Below are 16548 nucleotides of genomic sequence, written 5' to 3' on the forward strand. Positions count from 1 at the left end.
CTAATGATCCACTCATGAATCCACCCCCACTCAGATGTCTAAGCTTCCTAAAGTCTTGATACACCACCTATGACTGGGAAACCTGCTTCTTACTGGAGAGTCTGTTTTTCTCTCAAAGAGATAAAAGCAGCAGGGAAAAAATAGCAGCTAAATCCTTAAGTGCCAGACATAGAAGAGCAAGGTATGAGACAGTCACTAGGCAGAGAGAAAGACAGACAATTTAAGTTTATTCATCATATCCTAGGTTGAAATTGTGAGGCTCAGCAAGTCAGCAAGCAGCACGCTCACAGATTTCATGCATTTGTCTTACTCAAATGCTCTGAGAAATGACATCAGGTGAGACACAATGCAGAAGAGCTACAATGATTTTAAAGACACACACAGAGGACCCTAGTCTCCTGAGAGAGGTGTTTATGCATAATTCCAATGTGGAGTCTGGTGTGCTTGACCTGGCTTCTCTTTGAAGGAGGTTGCAGTGAGGTGAGGGTCAGCCTCTTCTCCTTAGTATCAGGACACAGAATTAGAGGAAATAGCCTGAAATTGTGCCAGGGGAGGTTTGGGCTGGAGATTAAGGAAAAATTCTTTCCCCATAGAGTGGTCAGGCATTGGAACAGGCTGAACAGGGATGTGGTGGAGTCATCATAGAATTGTCAGGGTTGGAAGGGACCTCAAGGATCATCCAGTTCCAACCCCCCTGCCATGGGCAGGGAAACCTCACACTAGAGCAGGCTGCTCAGAGCCACATCCGGTCTGCCTTTAAAAACTGCCAGGGATGAGGTTTCCACCACCTTCCTGGGCAACCTGTTCCAGTGTCTCACCACTTTGATGGTGCAGAACTTCTTCCTAACAACCAATCTGAATCTACCCATTTCTATTTTTTTTCTACTGCCCCTAGTCCTCTCACTACCTGACACCCTAAAAAGTCCCTCACCAGCTTTCTTGTAGGCCCCATCACCATCCCTGGAGGTGTTCAAGAAGCTGTGGATGTGGGCCTTCAGGACATAATTTTGTGGTCATGGTAGCTGGGTTGCAGTTGGACTGGAAATTTTAAAGGTGTTCTCCAACCCTAACCATTCTATGATTCTGAAGAAAATTCTGCCATAAGCTTTCAGAGGGAGGTGGGGGCAAGGTGGTGTTAAAAAAGAAAAAAAACAACCAACAAACTATTGGCATACCAAGAAGAAATCCTTCAAACTTGGCCCAAATTACTTCATTTCCCATCTCCTGCAAATTTCCTCTGCCGCTTCCCACAGGAAATGGTTTTGTACTCCTGGCACTGCAGCGCTGCTAAGAGCGACCTTCGTACCCTGCCGTCATAAGGGCAGGATTTCACTGGGGGGGAAAGGGCAGCGAACCAGAAAGAACTTGAGAAGGTGGTGCCTGAAACAAACTGAAAATCTAAAGTCAAAGGAAAAACAAGTAATGGAGCCTGCCATTAGGAAAAGCACCACGAGACTCTATCAGTCAGTCTTCTTTTGAAACACTTCAGAATCAGTGGGCTAAAACCAAAACTACTTTATTTTACCAGACAAAATACTAGCCCCAAACAAGTCAATTAATTTGATCTAACTAGATCTGACAGTGACCTATTGAACTGGAAAAGGGGGAAATAAACCCAAAACATAATTTCAAGACAAAAGCAAAGGAAACTCCCAAAAGATGGAAGCCCTCTCTGAAATAAAATACACAAGACAACGAAGTAGCTTTCTTTTAGAGCCAAAATAACATTTGCTTACCTCCTAGATTTTAAAAGATAAAACAATTTTGCTGAACAAAAGCTGTCATGGCTAAGAACTGTCAATTGATATTCTGCTTCTTCAAGGGGGGGAGGGGAAAAAATATAACTCAGAAGATTCCATGGACCAAAATTAGGCATGTTTTGAATAATTATATGGTAGTCTGATGTCATTGGAATCTTTCAGTGCCACAAATTCAGCATTTTTTACAGCTGAAAGTACTGAGGCTGTAGCAACAATCGATGTGCAGCAAGATATTATGAGGATTTCAGCGTGTTTAAGGATCACAGAATGGTTTAGGTTGGAAAGGACCTTAGAGATCATCTACTCCAAACTGAGTGCCATGGGGAAGGACACTTCTCAACTAGACTCAGCTGCTCGAGGCCTCATCCAACCTAGCCCTGAACTCCAGGGAGGGGGCATCCATAATCTCCCTGGGCAACCTATTCTAGAGTCTCACCATCCTTGTACTGAAGAACAACTTTGCAAGATCCAGTCTAAACCTACTATCTCTCACCTTATAACCATTCCCCCTTGTCCTGTTGCTAGACACCTTTATGAAAAGTCCCTCTGCAGCCTTCCTATGCCTTCAGGTATTGGAAGGCAACTCTAAGGCCCCCCTGGAGTCTTCTCCAGGCTGAACAACCCCAGCTCCCTATGCCTATTCTCACAGCAGAGATGGTCCAGCCCTCCGATCATCTTCGTGGCCTTTTCTGGACCCATTCTAGCAGATCCATGTTCCTCTTATTCTGGGGACACCAGAACTGGACACAGTGCTGCAGGTGGGGTCTCAGCAGAGCAGAGAGACAGAATCCCCTCCCGGTGCTGCTGCTCTCCCTGCTTTGGATGCAGCCCAGCACACAGCTGCCTGCTGGGCTGCCAGCGACCATTGCTAGCATGGGAAGTTTTGTCACCAACTGACACCCCCAAGTCCTTCTCCAGAATGCTCTTGAGCCACTCCTTGCCCAGACTGGATTTGTGCTTAGGATTGCTCTGACCCAGGTGTAGGACCTTGCACTTGGCCCTGTTGAACTTCATCAGGATGACTTGGGCCCACCTCTCCAGCCTGTCCAAGTCCCTCTGGATGGATCCCTTCTGTCCAGCCTACCAACCAGATCCGCACAGCTTGGTGTCACCCACAAACTTGCTGAGGATGCCTCAAACCCGGTTGTCCATGTTGCTGACAAAGATGTTAAGCAGCACTGGTGCCAGTTCCAACTAGGATCCTTGTCTTTAAGTTACAGAACATCCAAGGAGAAGTGTTTAAAGAGACTGAGTGATACTCTGTCAAATACCACAAAACACACAAATACATCAACACTTTCTTTTTCCCATCATCCAAACCAGACAGCTGTTCTGAAGACCCCTATTCACCATCTGAAAAGTTCTTATTGCAAGAAGAAAAGTTTTGGAAACTGCTAGGGAGCAGCAAGGCTCAAGGAGTTTCCACAGCAAATGATCATAAAAAAGCTGGTAACATCAAAATTCACTTCCAAATTGTAGCTTCCTTGGATGCCAGGAGGAACCTGAGGAAGCCTCTACACCTGGAGCACAGGAGCTACAGTAGGTGAAGCCACTGAAGTTTGGGCTGTCACAGTCCTAGCCCTCTCCCTTCGGCAATCTCTTCACACAACCCCATCAGCAGATTTTAACATGCTTCTGCAGAGTTATGTCCCTCTGCCCACATAAGCCCCAGCAAAACAGAGACCAATGGGTTTACCAGCCTTCAGACACCACCAAGTCAGGTCCTATCCAAGATAAAACAAGTGAGCTACATGTGAAATACCAACTCCTATTTCCTCCTCCTTTTGTTACTATTTGTTCTGCAAAACATTCAAAGAACACAGTGCTTTATTTACAAAGGGCAGCATGGTAAAGGTGAAAGAGTTTTAATGAGAAGGAGCAGGAAATACCTTGGGACTCTGGTGTCCCCACAGCACAAATGACATTTGCTTAAATCACTTTGCAGTCATGTAAAAGTCGTTACCACCCTTAAAATGATAAACCTATACTCTCACTGAAGTCTCTTCATACTTACACTACAGAGGTAAAAACAGATCACCATTTCTCATTACTCACAACCAGAGCAAACAGCCCAAGGCCCCAGGTCTACTAGAGCTTACAAGTAGAATTGATTCATAGTAGTAAATCAACTGATACACTCCAAAGCTAATAAGAAACATACAACAAACACTGTGAATGCACCTAAAGGTACATACAGATGACAGCTTTTTGTTGCTATTCTCCACACACAACTGACCAACAAAACCATGACAGCTTGGAGAGACTGAGGAGAAAAAAATACAAACAAACAAAAAAACAAAAACCCCCAACCAATAATCCAAATTCAGAAACTAAGATTTTGCCCATGATAAGATTAGGCTGACACATGGATCCCTACCTTGTATTAGAAGGAAGAAAATGAGATCTTGACTAGATGAAAAGCAACAGAATGGAAGCAAGGAAGAGAAGGAACCTCAGGCCTAGAGAAGGGAAGTATGGTAAAGCTTTGCTTTGGAATAACATTACCTGTCACACACAGAATGGAAAGGAGAAAGAACTCAGAAATGGAGATCTGTGGGTCCTACACTGCAAGTGAGAGCATGTCACAAGCAGGACAGTCACACAAGCCTAAAATAATTACTTACAAGGATGAAACAAAGGCAACAGTGAGAGGGAATACTTAAAAAAAAAAAAAAAACAAACAATAAAGAAAATCACTTCACACAGAAAAACTGCCCATGGATCCTCCACTCTGAGGATGAAGAACTTCCATGCTCCAGGGTAGGACACAGTACTCCTCCTTGCCTGAACTTCTGAGACTGGAAAGAAACTGAATGAAAAAGTAACAAAGTATAGTTGGTCTAATCCCACAATGTCTGAAGGAAATGCTATTCCTCTTATTAACATTTACAAATGTTTTTTCCCTCCTCATTGGAATCACTTAATCACAGAATTGTTTCAGTTGGGAAAGACCTCCAAGATCATCCACTCCAACTGTTTACCTAATGCCACTGTGGCCATTAAATCATGTTTCCACGTCCACATGACTTTTGAACACCTCCAGGGATGGTGATCCCACCACCTCCCTGGGCAGCCTGACCACCTTTTCTTGCTAATCTTCAACCTAAACCTCTCCAGGCAAAATTTCAGGTCATTTCCTCTCATCCTGTCACCTGATAGTAGGTAGAAGAGACCAACCTCCACTTGATTCCAACCTCCACTTGATTCCAACCTCCTTTCAGGGAGCTGTAGAGAGCAATGACGTATCCCCCAGCCTCCGCTTCTCCAGACTAAACAGCTCCAGTTCCCTCAGCTGCTCCTCACCAGACCTGCTCTCTAGACCCTTCAGTAGCTTTGTTGCCCTTCTCTGGACACACTGGAGCACCTCAATGTCCTTCTTGTAATACCACTCTAAACGCTCCTAGTTTTTCTACAAAAAGAATTCCTGGACATTCATTGTCCAACAGAGAGGATGATTAGGGGACTTGAGCATCTCCCCTACAAAGAGAGACTGAGAGACCTGGGGCTGTTCAGTCTTGAGAAGACTGAGAGGGGATCTGATCGATGCCTATCAATATCTAAGGGGTGGCTGTCAACTGGAGGGAACCAATCTGGTTTTGGCCATGCACAGTTAGAAGACAAGGAGCAATGGACACAAACTTAACTATAGAAGTTTTCAACCTCAACATGAGGAAAAACTGCTTTACAATGAGGATGACAGAGCCCTGGAACAGGCTGCCCAGAGAGGTTGTGGAGTCTCCTTCGCTGGAGACTTTCAAAACGTGCCTGGATGCATTCCTGTGCAGACCACCCTGCTTGAACTCAATGATCTCTAGAGGTCCCTTCCAACCTCTAACATTCGGCAATTTCCAATAAACAAAATATATCTAAAAAGGTCAAGAGTTCCTCCTCCAAAATACACCAGTTCATAACATCTCCAAGATCCACATCAAAAACTTCTCAGAAACGTGATCCCCAATCATAAAAAACCCTACAGCATTGTGTAACAAAACTAATTGAAATCAAACTGCAAGGCTGCATACGGATAAGGAAGAATTATGAAACACAAAGTCTTTGGAGTCTGGATACACCTCGTGTGGATTTTATCCATGGTGACTGCCAGTAAACCTAATTAGGCTGCATTACTAGAAATAAAGCAAAGTGACCTCTCTGAACAGAAGATTTTTTGCAGTTATTATTATTATATCAAGTATCATCTTTAAACCATGGGAAATAAAAACTCTTGGAGTCAACAAAAGGTTGCACATGACTGAACCTAAATCACTTGGCATTTTTCCCCCCCCCCCAAGATTTTAGTCCACTTTAGTGGCATTTCCAAGCTTAATGAGGATTGTAGAAAAAAAATAAATATTAAAATGTGTTGACTTAAGTTAGAACAGAAGAGAACAAAATATTCTGGTTGTTCAGCCAGAAAGAGCAAAATCAAATTAGACAAGTACAAATGCTTATGGAGGGAATGCCTGCTTGCCAAATCAAAACCTGAAAGAGTCTAGAACTTTGCCTTTTCATAGAATGGCCTGGGTTAGAAGAGACCTCTGAAGGTCATCTAGTCCACCTTTCCCTGCAGTCAGCAGGGGGATCCTCAACTAGACCAGACTGCTTTTAATTCTCTCAGCTACCCACCGCACCTTCTTCTCTGTCAGCTTTTACAGCTTGGCAACAGGGACCGAGAGCTTCTGGAAGTTTTCTGTGCCAACGGACATAGTAATTGGTTTGTGTTTTTTTTACAGTAAAGGAACACTAAAGGGATCCTATTAATAGGGTATTTTTTTGCAAAGATACATCCAGGATAATTTAGAGAATACAGTTTCAGAAAATAAATTGAGATAATCATAAATTCATAGAATGGTTTAGGTTGGAAGGGACCTTTAACATCCAACCCCTCTGCCATGGGCAGGGACACCTCTCACTAGACCAAGTTGCTCAAGGCCTCATTCAACTTGGCCTGAACACCTCCAGGGAAGGGACATCCAGTACCTCCCTGGGCAACCTGTTCCAGTGTCTCACTACACTCACTGGAAACAATTTCTTCCTAATCTCCAGTCTAAGTCTATCCTCTTGCAACTTGAATCCATTCCCTCTTGTCCTATCACTGCAAGCCCTTGTAAAATGGGGAAGCTAATTTCTAGAGCAGCAGCATGCATCCCCTTTGGAAATTCTGTACTTCCAATTTATTCACAAAAATATTTCAAAACAACACTGGTCTTTCACTACACAGCCACAGGTATGACTCAAACTCAATCACTTTTATTTTCTGCCACTATTCATAGAATCACAGAATAGTAGGAGTTGGAAGGGACCTTAAAAGATCCAGTCCAATCCCTCTGCCAGAACAGGATGACCTTGGGCAGGTCACAGAGGAACACATCCAGGTGGGTTTTGAAAAGTCTCCAGATAAGGAGACTCTATAACCCCTCTGGGCAGCCTGCTTCAGGGCTGTCACCCTCACCATAAACAAGTTTCTCCTCACGTTGAGGTGAAACACACTGTGTATTCCAGCTTGTACCTGCTGTTCCTTGTCCTGTCACTGGGCACCAGCAAACAGAGACCAGCACCTTCATCCTGACACCCACCCCTCAGATACTGATAGACATTGATCAGATGTCCTCTCAGCCTTCTCTTCTGCAGGCTAACCAGCAGCCCCAGGGCTCTCAGTCTTTCTTCATAGCAGAGATACTCAGGTTCCCCCAATCACTCACTCCAGTAGATCCCTGTTTCCCTTGAATTGGGGAGCCCAAAACTGGACACAGTATTCCAGGTGTAGTCTCACCACATAATATAGATCTTCAAAAATAAAAGCAGTTTTTCGTAAAAATATCCAATATAGATGACAAAGGATTAAACTCAACTGAGCCAAGTCAGATCATTGTCCTTCTAACAAAATACCCTTCTTTCAGGCCACTGGTAAGTAATAACATGCTATGGGTTATAAAAGAGTATTCAGTAAAGTTCAGGAGAGAGAAGGGCCAAAGAAGTGTGACCAGCAAACAGAGAGAGGTGATTGTGCCACTTTGGTCTGCTTTGGTGAGACTTCACCTGCAGTGCTGCATCCAGCTCTGGAGCCCTCCATACAGGAAGGCCATGGACCTGATGGAGCAAGTCCAGAGGGTCACAAAGATGATCAGGGGGCTGGGAGAGCTGAGCCTGGAGAAGGCCCCAGGGAGACCTTAGGGCAGCCTTCCTGTATCTAAAGGGGTTGGACTTGATGATCCTTGGGGTCTCTTCCAACCTTAGTTACTGTGATACAAGAAGGCTGCAGAGGGACTGTTTCCAAAGACCTGCAGCGATAGAAGGAGGGGCAATGGTTTGAAATTAGAGAAAAGTAGATTTAGATTGGATGTTAGGAACAAGTTCCGCACTATGAGCGTGGTGCAACACTAGATCAGGTTGCTCAGAGAGGCAGTTGAGGCCCCATCCCGAGAGACACTCAATGTCAGCCTGGACAGGGCTCTGAGCAACCTGATCTAGTTGAAGACGCTCCTGCTGACTGCAGCAGGACTGGACTTGGTGACATTTAGAGGTCCCTTCCAACCCAAACCATTCTAGGACCCTAGGACTTTAATCAGGTACATGCACACACAGAGGTTAAGAATTCAATCACACCTTCAGCAGGACATTTTGCAATTATAATCCTCCCACAAATGAACTGTTAGATTAACCCTTTAGCAGGAAATAGCTTAGTAACAGAGAATTTATTGTGTTGTCATGAGGTTTGTAATGCCCACTGAGCAGACTAACTCATATAATTGTATTTCTCCATTTGTCCCTATTAGACCAAAGCATGCTAGGAATTTCTGCACAGAATAAAGGCATTCCTAGAATTCCTGAAAATGGCTTGCTTACACAAAAACCTAACTAATACTCATACTTCTTTGCAATAAAAAGGACATAACTGACAGAAGTCACTCAACCTAAATACACAAACATCAGGCAGCCTCTAAATACCTCCAGACTTCCCCAGGCCAGAAGAACAAAAATGACCAAAAACAACATCCTTAAAAAAAAAAAACACCTTATTTTGAAATGAAGGTTAAGTTTAATAGACTTGGTGTGCTGTAAGTGTGTTGAGAACCAAAATGTGTTACAATGGGTTAATGCCTCTGGAAATTGGCTTTAACCCTAATGCAAAGCAAGTGGAATTAACTGCATGGTCTCACAGCTCATTTGATCACATCAGAAATGTTGATGAACTTAACAGCAATTACTTTCCTCTGTTCAAGACAAGAATCAAAATTCAAATAAATGTGGGAAAGCTCACAATTCAAAAGATACTAAGGTTAAACACAGAGCTACCTAACAGTAAGGTTCTGCACAGGCATCCATTCTCCTACCTATTTTCCTGCTGCCTTTTTTTTTTTCCCCTTCTTTTTCAATACATTTGGTATAAAAGTGCAACTCTATAAAAGCTGCTCATGCAGTATTCTGAAACATGGGCATGTGAAGTTGTTTCTACTTGACAGCATTGAAGAATCATAGAATTGTTAGGGTTGGAAGGGACCTCAAGGATCATCTAGTTCCAACCCCCCTGCCATGGGCAGGGACACCTCACACTAGGTCAGCTCACTCAGAGCCACATCCAGCCCGGCCTTCAAAACTTCCAGGGATGAGGCCTCCACCTCCTCCCTGGGCAACCTGTTCCAGTGTGTCATCACCCTCACGGGGAAGAACTTCTTCCTAACATCTAATCTGAATCTACCCATGTCTAGTTTTGCTCCATCCCCTCCAGTCCTATCACTCTCTGACACCCTAAAAAGTCCCTCTCCAGCATTCTTGTAGGCCCCTTCAGATACTGGAAGGCCACAATAAGGTCTCCTCGCAACCTTCTCTTCTCTAGACTGAACAGCCCCAATTCCCTCAGTCTGTCCTCATAGAAGAGAGTTGGTCCAGCCCTCTCATCACCCTCGTGGCCCTCCTCTAGACATGCTTCAGGACCTTCTCTCATCATTTAATTGTTAGCTGCACCTATAGAACAGAAGCAGTTTATATAAAACGAGCTCTGAAATGTTCTCATGAACAATGAGAGAAGTGGGTGCCTGAAGAATGCCACAAGGACTTCTCCAGGGGTGGACCCTCATACCTACACATACTTCCAACTGCAGGCAGTGAAACAGCTCAGATTTTAAATCAGCTGTATGCTTTAGCACATAAAGTGGCCTTGACAAGCAGGATGCTCATTCTTTCCCCAAAAGAACTTAATCACTGTTTTCACTTATGTTAATCAGACCAAGAGGTATTCCTACTTTTAGGACCAAAATAATAATAAATAAATAATTGTAATTCTTCAAATGCAATTTTCATGGGAAATGCATTTCAGAAGGCTTCCATAGTACTAAGGTTAGATCACAGAATAGCCTGGTCAGAAAAGCCCTTCAAATCATCAACCACAACCTAACATCTCCCTGTACACAATTAGATCATGCCCAAACATCTTTTAAACACCTCCAGGAATGGTGATCCCACCACCTCCCTGGGCAGCCTGTTCCAAAGATATTTTTCCTAATCTTCAACCTAAACTTCCCCTGCCAGAATTTCAGGCCACTTCCTCTCATCCTATCACTTGTCACCTGAGAGAAGAGGCCAGAACCCATCTCACCCCACCTTCCTTTCAGGGACTTGTAGAGAGCAGTGAGGTCTTCCCTCAGTCTCCTCTTCTCCAGACTCAACAACCCACATCCTCAGCTGTTCATCATAGGACTTGTGTAAAAGACCCTTCACCAGCTTTGTTGCCCCTTTCCAGACGTGCCCCAGACCCCTCAATGTCTGTCTTGTAGCAAGGGGCCCAGAACTGGACTCATGGTGGGGCCTCACCAGGGCTGAGTACAGGAGAACAAGCACTTCCTTAGTCCTGCTGGCCACACTATTCCTGGTCCAAGCTGGAATGCTGGTCCCTTCTTGGTCATCTGAGCAAATGCTGGCTCACAGTAAGTCAGCTGTCAGACAGTACCCCTAGGTCCCTTTCTGCCAAGCTACCTTCCAGCCACTCTGCCCCAAGCCTGTCGTGTTGCATGGGGTTGCTGTGACCTAAGTGCAGGACCTGCTGCTTGGCCTTGTTGGACATCATACAGTTGGCCTCAGACCATCAATCCAGCCTTAGATAGCACTAAGCACCAAAGTCTACTTTAAAAAAAGGAACACTTAATGAAGTTGTGTTAAGTCTTTTATTGCTGTGTCTGCTAAAAATAGGGCCTAAAGGAGTATTTCTTTTAACAGTCCATTTCATAAACAAACTGCAAGCAACTCACAGCTGAAAATGCCTGTGAATTCTTTCATGACCTACAAACAGATGAGTAACATAAAAGAGGTGCAAGAATTAGAAGCACGGTTGTCTTCTTTTGTTACTAATACTGAAAAACAAGCCTAGCTGGAAAATGGGAACAACCATTTTTCTTAAGGTAAAACCTGAGAGACAGAGAGAGATCACCAGAAAGAAAACACAATCTCCCCACAACTCTCTCTTTAATAAAAATAAATATATATTTCATGGTGATAGAACCATTTTTAACATCCAGAAGAGATGCTGCACATCTGAATGGCAGAAGTATAAGAGCAACAATGACAGTCTAGTCCATGACATATCAGCACCAAATAAACATGTCAGATGATCTGCTACAGGTGAAATGAGAACCATTTAATCCATCTTTCAAAGCCTCCTTTGGTAGAGAAAAAACCAAACAACATAAACTCCATTAAAGGACAGATTACATTTTTTCTGTAAGAGGACTGATTCAAACAAGTCACTGACCTCAGCATGCTATTGGCAGTGTCCTGCATCTTCTCTCCCTTGTTTCTCTGCACATTTTGAGGTTTATTCTTGTTTTCTTTCAAGGCACACTAACATTGTTCTTGTTTAAAATCAATTCTAATTAGAGTCACAGAACCACAGAATGTTAGGACTCGGAAGGAACCTGCAGAGATCATCCAGTCCATCTCCCGCGCCAGAGCAGCATCACCTAGGGCGGGTCACACAAGGACACATCCAGGTGGGTTTGGAAAGTCTCCAGAGAAAGAGACTCCACAACTTTTCTAAGCAGCCTGCTCCAGGGCTCTGGCACCCTCACCATAAAGAAGTGTCTCTTCATGCTGTGGTGGAACCTCCTGTGTTCCAGCTTGTGCCTATTGCTGTTTGTCCTATCACTGGGCACCACCCCTCAGATATTGATAGACATCAATCAGATCCCTTCTCAGCCTTCTCCAAACTGAACAGCCCCATGTTTCTCAGTCTTTCATCATAGGAGAGATGTTCAAGTACCACAACCATTGCAAAGGGAGTCTTCCCAGAACAAAAACATGTCTAGAAGCTTCCATTGCTCTGATTTTTCTTTCAAATTCAGTTTATCAGACTTCATTACCTCCCCTCACAGTCTTGAGTCACTGTGGAAAAGAAGCAGCAGCAAAGTCCTTGGAATTCTTTTCTAACCAGCTTTTCCGGGTAAGCTCCAAGTTGCTACAATTAAACAAACCCTTTTCTAAATCACAACTACAACTATCAATAGAGACAAAATTTGAAACTAGCATCAAATACACAGGATGAGCCTAACCTAAACATTCCATTTCCTTTCCATCAGCTCAAAACACACCATGATCACAGAATCTTAAGGGCTGGAAAGTACCTCGAAAGCTCATCCAGTCCAACCCCCCTCCCAGAGCAGGATCACCTAGAGCAGATCACACAGGAACACATCCAGGTAGGGTTTGAATATCTCCAGAGAGGGAGATTCCACACACCCCCTGGGCAGCCTGTTCCAGTGCTCTGTCACCCTCACAAAAAAAAAAAAAAAAAAGTGAAAAATTTTTTCCTCATGTTTCCATGGAACTTCCTATGCCTCAGCTTCCACCCACTGCCTCCTGCCCTGTCTCTGGGCAGGATTTAACCTTCTGAAGTCAAAATAGTTGTTTCTGTGATTGTCTTCGCCTACCTCCATAAAAATTGAAGTACCCCAAAATCACCAACAAAACCAAATCCTTTTATTTGCGTGTCACAAAACTAATGATAACAATAGAGAAAGAAATTACATTTCCACTTTCAGTAGAAAAAAAGTATTTTAGAACTAATGCAGATTCTAAATCACAGGATAATTAACCCAACACTTCCAACCAGTCAAATGAATCCCAAGCACCTCAGACAGACTAAAAACCTACCAAAAAAAAATAAGGTAAAACTCATCCTGATGTTGCAGAGACCCATTTTCTCCACTTGCTGAGTTAAACTTGTAAACTTCAAACCAAAAGATGAACTGCCCATTTAGATGCTGAACTGCTTCACTCTGCTTTATTTTTTATTAGAGATCCAGATAGTAAGTGCTTAAAAGTGTTCTAAAAGATCCAAGGACTAGAGCATGAAATGGTTTAATTCCCCTAAATATAGCAGCAGTCACATGGTTGTCACTAAGACCACATCAGCTTTTCCAAGCTAGAATACCCCCTAAACCCTTCCCCGCTCCAAAATTAAGAATGTTCTACTGATATTAACTCTTACATGAAATAAAGCAGGTAACATCTCAGACCAAGAACACCCGTGGATACACATCCATGTAAAACTCCCCAACCCAAAACCCTAACCCCCCCACCTCAAAACCAAACAGCAGCACCTAAAAACTGCACCACTGAAAAGCAAGAAGAAAATTATTGCTGCCCAGGACAAATCTGTGATCAGCCAACACCTATTTATTAGCCTTATCTTTAAACAAACAGCTGTATCAATAAATCTGATTTGCTTCTGCAAAGAATAATTTTTTACAAGCAGTTTAAGCTCAAGATGATGAACAGTTCTCAGGAGTAAATTGGTACTTAGCAATGTGTAAATGCACAAAAGACATCAGTTTTATACCATCCTAAAACCAGTTCCAATAAGCTCAGACTGCACTCTTCATAGTAATAAAGCAAATGTGTTTCCAAGGAAGACAGCAACCAACTGGCTTCCACCAGCAGATATACCAAGCACCAAGTTTTGTATCACTGATGGGAGAAATAAATTAGTGCATATTATTTTATACAGCACATCCAAAACTAGGAGTGCTTCACATAAAGCAGATCTCAGAACTCCCTAGTGCAAAACTGGTGGCATTTTCCCTACTCTTTAACAAGGGAAACTGAAACAAATAAAACAAAAAACCAAAACCAGCTGAAAGCCCTTCCACATTGAGTCACTGAGGGAGGCAGGGGCAGAGCCTACAGTTTCTGGCTGCCATCCTTCCACTTCTACCACTACTTGGCACATCTCAGACTTTAAAACCACATGTAACTTCTTCCTTATCAACAACTTGCATTGTTTCCCTTTTTGGGGGAAGAGAGATATGCAAGGTCACAACTGTATCAAAGAAGAGGGTACCCTTAGTAACTTCATTGAACCAAAGCACTGCAGGGTACCTACCTCTGTGAGAATCCTGGTTTGCCAACTCCCTGATCTCAACAAACATGCCAGAGACTGCTAGTTTCACTAGGAGGGCTGGCTTGCAGAAGAGAATTTGTGTGAGTGTCTGCATGATAAAGGCATCATTCACAGGCACATTTCCAACAGCAAGTACTAGAAACCATTACTCTTCCATTTCACCTCACCAACCCTCTTGAAAAGAAACCCAACGCTCTTAGGGTAGACTTCCCGATAGCAGGGCTGGGAGCAGACAGGGGACTTGGCCAACTCAGCCCTGAAAATGGGAGGAACTGGTCTTGCCTGAAGTTCAAGAGTCCTGCTAAGGCACAGCTGGAGCATGAGAATGGAAAACTAACAGGAAAAAGAATAAGCCAGCAAGAAACCTTATTCCAGGCTTTCCAAAACACTGTATTATTTCCATCAGCAGCCTGTAAAGTTTACTACAGAAATCTTCTGCTACTGTCAGAGCCTTGTCAGGGCGCATTTATCCACCAAACAACCACCACCAAATGCACCAAATATCCTGAGCACACCGCTGCTCTTACCATATAGATATGGTGAACTGCCTTATTATTTTTATTTACAGGGTATCAGCTGGCTAGATCCACTGCAGACTACACTGAGTTTCCACACACAAAACACCCTTGAAGTTACCACATACTCCCAGTCTGGCACAGCCCCTGTGTGCCAGTGACAGTTTTAGGGGGAAGATTCTCCAGAAGCACTTCTAATTACTATTTCCTCCTCAGCTAGAACACATTAATTATAGCCTGTTCCTCCAGATAATAAGAAAACAAAGACTAGTAAGATATGAACAGGACAAGAAACTTAATTACTGAGTCAGATGACCTTTCCATGTCAGTATGTCTACAGTGAGGAGCACAAAAATAAAACACCTATCAGCCTCAAGTTGTTAGATCAGTTATCAAAACAATGTCTTTCCTCAGTGACTTCATTATGAAGAGCTCAACCAGCTAATTAATCAAGTGCCTGTTACATGGTTTCAAAAAAAAAAAAAGTGGGTTTTTAAAAATTCTTTTTAATAAAGGAGGCCTGCTGATGTATATATTACAAAACAAACGTGGGAAATGGTTTTGCATGTAAATGCAGAAGTGGAGCATGACTTTGAAGTTTGAAGGTCAGATACAGTAACCACTCTCATGTCAGACTGCATCTTCTGTTTTGCATCTATGTTTAGGAGGGGGAAGAAAATTAGTTACAAAGAGAAACACAGAGACAACCAGTTCTGTGACATCTTAGGAAGAGCTGGAACACTCTCATTCACCTGTTTCATTCAAAAATCCTCCAATACCCTGAAAATCCTTCAATACCCTGTCTCCCCTAAACAAAGGAAGAAAATGGAAAGGGTACTGCGGGGGACATACAACTTCCTTTTGCTTTTCAACTTTGTTTTCCTCATCAGGAAAACCAACCTGATTCAAGTCAGCAATGATTTTTTGCTGAAGAGAATGTAATTTTCTCCATGTTCAGACATTTCAAACTCATTGTGTCTAAGAGAGCTGAAGGGTTTTCTTGTTGATCAACACCTTTTATACTATAAATCAGTATAGGTTTGACTACTGATGCAAATCACAGGACTGTGTAGTGATCTTTTATCCAGGCATGGGAATTTATCCTTCACCGCTCTATAATCCCAGAAACTTCAGGATACCAAAACTCAACAGCTGGGCCTGAAGGCAAACATGCCTCATGTACCAGAGTCTGACCCATGTCAAAAAGAAGAAAAAAAGAAAAAGAATCATGTAGGTTTTACATTCATATCTCAAAGACAAATAACCAATAGGGATTGCTTTTTAGCACCACCACCACGTTTTATCTACAATATAAGCTGATAACACTTCCCAGTAAAACACTGACTTATAAACAATCCCCTCTTACACATAAATAACAGACATTATACAAAGAAGAACGGAACAGGGACGGATGTACACAAAATAAACATTCCAACTTACCCCACTCGAGATACTCGAGGATGTTCTTCTCTCTTCTCAGAGGGGAGTTATTACATTCATCATAAAGGCAGATGAGTATATCCAGCAAGGTTTCCACACTGAAGCATTGCCCATTAGTCTGAGTTGGCCCATCCAAAATAAACTGTTCCAACTGCTTCAAACGCACTTCTCCAGACATGGTTGTTTCACTTTGCATTGGTTTTTGGTTTTTTAATGACTGTTATTTCTTTGCCCTCCCCCCCCGCCAAAAAAAAAAAAAAAAAAGAAAAAAAAAATTCTTTTGAGGGTTTTGTTGTTTAAGAAGTCAACAGTATTTCTAACAAGTGTCAAGACTGTTGGAGGTGCTTAATTTCCAGCCCACCTCCGTCTTCCCAGGCTGAAACTAAACCCTTTTAAGTTTTAGATATACACATATAGTGTAATGTATCTGTGTAGGCATCATTGT

General features: G+C 43.0%; 1 protein-coding gene across 3 annotated transcripts in view; it reads right to left on the minus strand.

Moving 5' to 3' along the window:
• CDC42BPA (CDC42 binding protein kinase alpha) overlaps window positions 1-16334 on the minus strand; it is a 192699-nt gene extending 176365 nt beyond the window's left edge. For all 3 annotated transcript variants that reach the window (XM_054169969.1, XM_054169985.1, XM_054169978.1), the window contains exon 1: window positions 16104-16334. In XM_054169969.1, coding sequence (XP_054025944.1) covers window positions 16104-16299 — 196 coding nt within the window. In that variant the 5' untranslated portion in view covers window positions 16300-16334. The remainder of the gene's footprint in view (window positions 1-16103) is intronic.
• Window positions 16335-16548: the final 214 nt, after the last annotated feature.

This window comes from Dryobates pubescens, chromosome 2 (genome assembly GCF_014839835.1).
Source record: "Dryobates pubescens isolate bDryPub1 chromosome 2, bDryPub1.pri, whole genome shotgun sequence".
In the NCBI taxonomy this organism is placed as follows: Eukaryota; Metazoa; Chordata; class Aves; order Piciformes; family Picidae; genus Dryobates; species Dryobates pubescens.